Source organism: Glycine max, chromosome 20 (assembly GCF_000004515.6).
Source record: "Glycine max cultivar Williams 82 chromosome 20, Glycine_max_v4.0, whole genome shotgun sequence".
Lineage (NCBI taxonomy): Eukaryota > Viridiplantae > Streptophyta > Magnoliopsida > Fabales > Fabaceae > Glycine > Glycine max.
In genome coordinates this window covers 35,665,133-35,667,635 of record NC_038256.2, presented here as the reverse complement: position 1 = coordinate 35,667,635, position 2,503 = coordinate 35,665,133, and the positions used below count along the sequence as shown (strand labels likewise).

The 2,503-nt window shown below is 38.0% G+C and overlaps 1 protein-coding gene across 1 annotated transcript; it reads right to left on the bottom strand.

Annotated features, from left to right (window-relative positions):
* Positions 1-593: 593 nt before the first annotated feature.
* Positions 594-2,271, bottom strand: LOC102660769 (ethylene-responsive transcription factor ERF118). Its single transcript, XM_006605836.4, has one exon. It carries the CDS (start codon positions 2,040-2,042, stop codon positions 936-938), a length of 1,107 nt encoding a protein of 368 aa, XP_006605899.2. The 5' UTR covers positions 2,043-2,271; the 3' UTR covers positions 594-935.
* Between the last annotated feature and the right edge of the window lie 232 nt (positions 2,272-2,503).

Sequence of the window (2,503 nt, the reverse complement as noted above, 5' to 3'; positions counted from 1 at the left end):
AATACTTGCCTCCTCAACTCTACAACTTTTTTTTTTTTAAAGCCAAAATATTTATATTATTTTAAACCAAAAATGACATTAACGTAACCATCTAAGAATACCGGAAAATTAGTTTGTACAGAACGTCCAATATTAATTGAATTTAAATATCAGTGTTTGAAAATCAAATAAAGACATTTTGAAAAAAAAAAATCAAAGAGACATTTCAATTTATTAATTCAAGTGAAATCAACTAAATAAATTTAATAAATATCAATTAAAATTGTATTTTAAAAAAACATTTAATTTCTTACCAAAATAAATGAAATACTTAACAATTAATAAATGAATTAACTTAAAAAATTCAAGAATATTTAATAATAAATCAATATTATGTTACTTAATGCAGAGTTCTTATCCAATTTTAGAATTTTAATGCATAAAAGGTGACCATGATCCATTCTGATAATTAGGCAGATCAACCAGCCAAGAGATTTTGATGACTATATGAAGAAAATACAAAAAAAGATCTTCGCACATGGGCAAATTCGTGAATAAAAAGACAAATATCAATGAGACGACCAATTCATATGCAATGAGACTGGAGAAAAAACGATGCAAAACATTAACTTTCATTCCATTAATACTCTGCCATTGAAGAACCTTGAAATTACGACATAGTATCATGGTTCGAGATTCCCTTGGACGGCTCTTTAACAGCACGGGAAAACCCAAAGGATTCTCTCACCATCTCACTGCTCTAACTAACAACTCCATCAAAAACAAATGAAATGTAAAACGCATATAGTAACCATTCACTCACTCATCATTCCTGAGATCCCACAGAAAAACTAACTCATCATTCCTGAGATCTCACAGAAAGACTAACTTATAAATAACAAAACTTATAATATTGTAGAAATCTAGCCTCATATTCCTACGTAGTTCTGCAAAACTTAGGCACAAGGTATATTCAGGGGCTCCTCAATCCAACCAGCAAACTCATCAGCACCAAAATCACCAAAATCAAAATCAGGAAGCTCAGTAGGCTCATTGTCATCAAACCCACCAATATGAATATCTTCCAAGCCACCGAAATCATCAAAACCTTGTCCATAATCATTAAACGATAGCCAATCAAAATCAAGCCCAAAGTTTGGCTCAATCCCAGATGAAACAGCAGCAGCTGCACCACCAGAATCAGATGGTGGTGGTAACAAGTTTAACAGACTGACATCTGGTACCTCTAACCCTGCAAGTTCAGCCACCAAATCATTAGCCTCAATAGCTTCCTCGGTTGAAACATTACCCTTCTCAAGGGATTTGGAAGCCAATGTATCCAACTCTAGCACAGAGGATGGTGAATTGTGAGACAACACACTCTCTTCTAAGTCATCAAAAGTAGTAGAAAACTTCTCAGATACAGACACATCAGCGGCGGAGACGGCAGCGGCGGAGATAGCAGCGGCAGAAGAGTTACAGCAGTTACTCTTATTATCAGAAATTGTAGCCAAAGGTTCAGAAACAGAACTAGTTTTGTAAGCTTGAGCCTCTGCCATAGCCTCAAACTCAAGCCTTCTGGCCTCGTAGGCTTGGGAAGCCTCTTCTGCAGTGTTGAAAGTGCCGAGCCATATACGAGTACTCTGAAAGGGGTCACGAATCTCTGCAGCCCATTTACCCCATTTTCTCTGCCTAACACCTCTGAATTTCCCAGAAGTGTTCCTCCTTGTTGATGGGGGGTGAGTCAAAACCCTCTTCTTACTCTGGGGTTGACCTTCAATGAAACCCTTCAATGTTGCATTTTTGCCGCTATTCACCTCACAGGAGCTGGTTTCAGGAGTGGTGGTGAATGGTGGAGGAAGAGGGGGAAGAGAGATCTCAGACACGTTTCTTTTAACTCTTCTCGGGCTCTGAACCTTCTCAGTCTCATCTTCGGATGAATCAGTAGCATCAGGATCGTCGCAAATGATGCGAAGTTTTCTCATCGCCTTGGACTCTTGCAAGGAGTGGTGATGAAGCTTTTGCTTCGGTCTAGAAGCCGGTTGTTTCCGAGACTCGGGCATGGTGGAAAAAAAATGAGAAAGAAAAACCCTCCAAAAACCCCTCAGAATACCCAGAAAGGAAACCAAATGGAATCAAAGAAAGGAAATCTCAAAGTAAGAAACGAAGAAAAAAAGGGTAGGGTAACAAAATCTCTCAAGGTATCAGGTGAAATCCCCTCTTAAGAATATGAAGAGATAAGAAAATCTTTGTATGTGAAAGCCTCCGAAACACTCCACTCCACAACAAGTCCTGCTAAAAAAAACAGAACTAAAACCCATAAAAATAAAACCAAAGAAATATAAAACACAAAAAAAAGCACACCAAACGAACCTTTTTGGTCTCAATCGCATTGAAACAGATGGGTTCACAGTATTGTGGTTCAGGATGCAGTGTAGCATACAGCAACAGTAGAACACGAAGCGAGTCAGGAAGAAAAAAACGGAAACATAAACAATGAAGAGCTTCAACGGAGCCCCAATCA

Excerpts from the sequence above, each read along its gene's own strand:
- LOC102660769 (XM_006605836.4), bottom strand. The coding sequence starts at position 2,042 with ATGCCCGAGTCTCGGAAACAACCGGCTTCTAGACCGAAGCAAAAGCTT.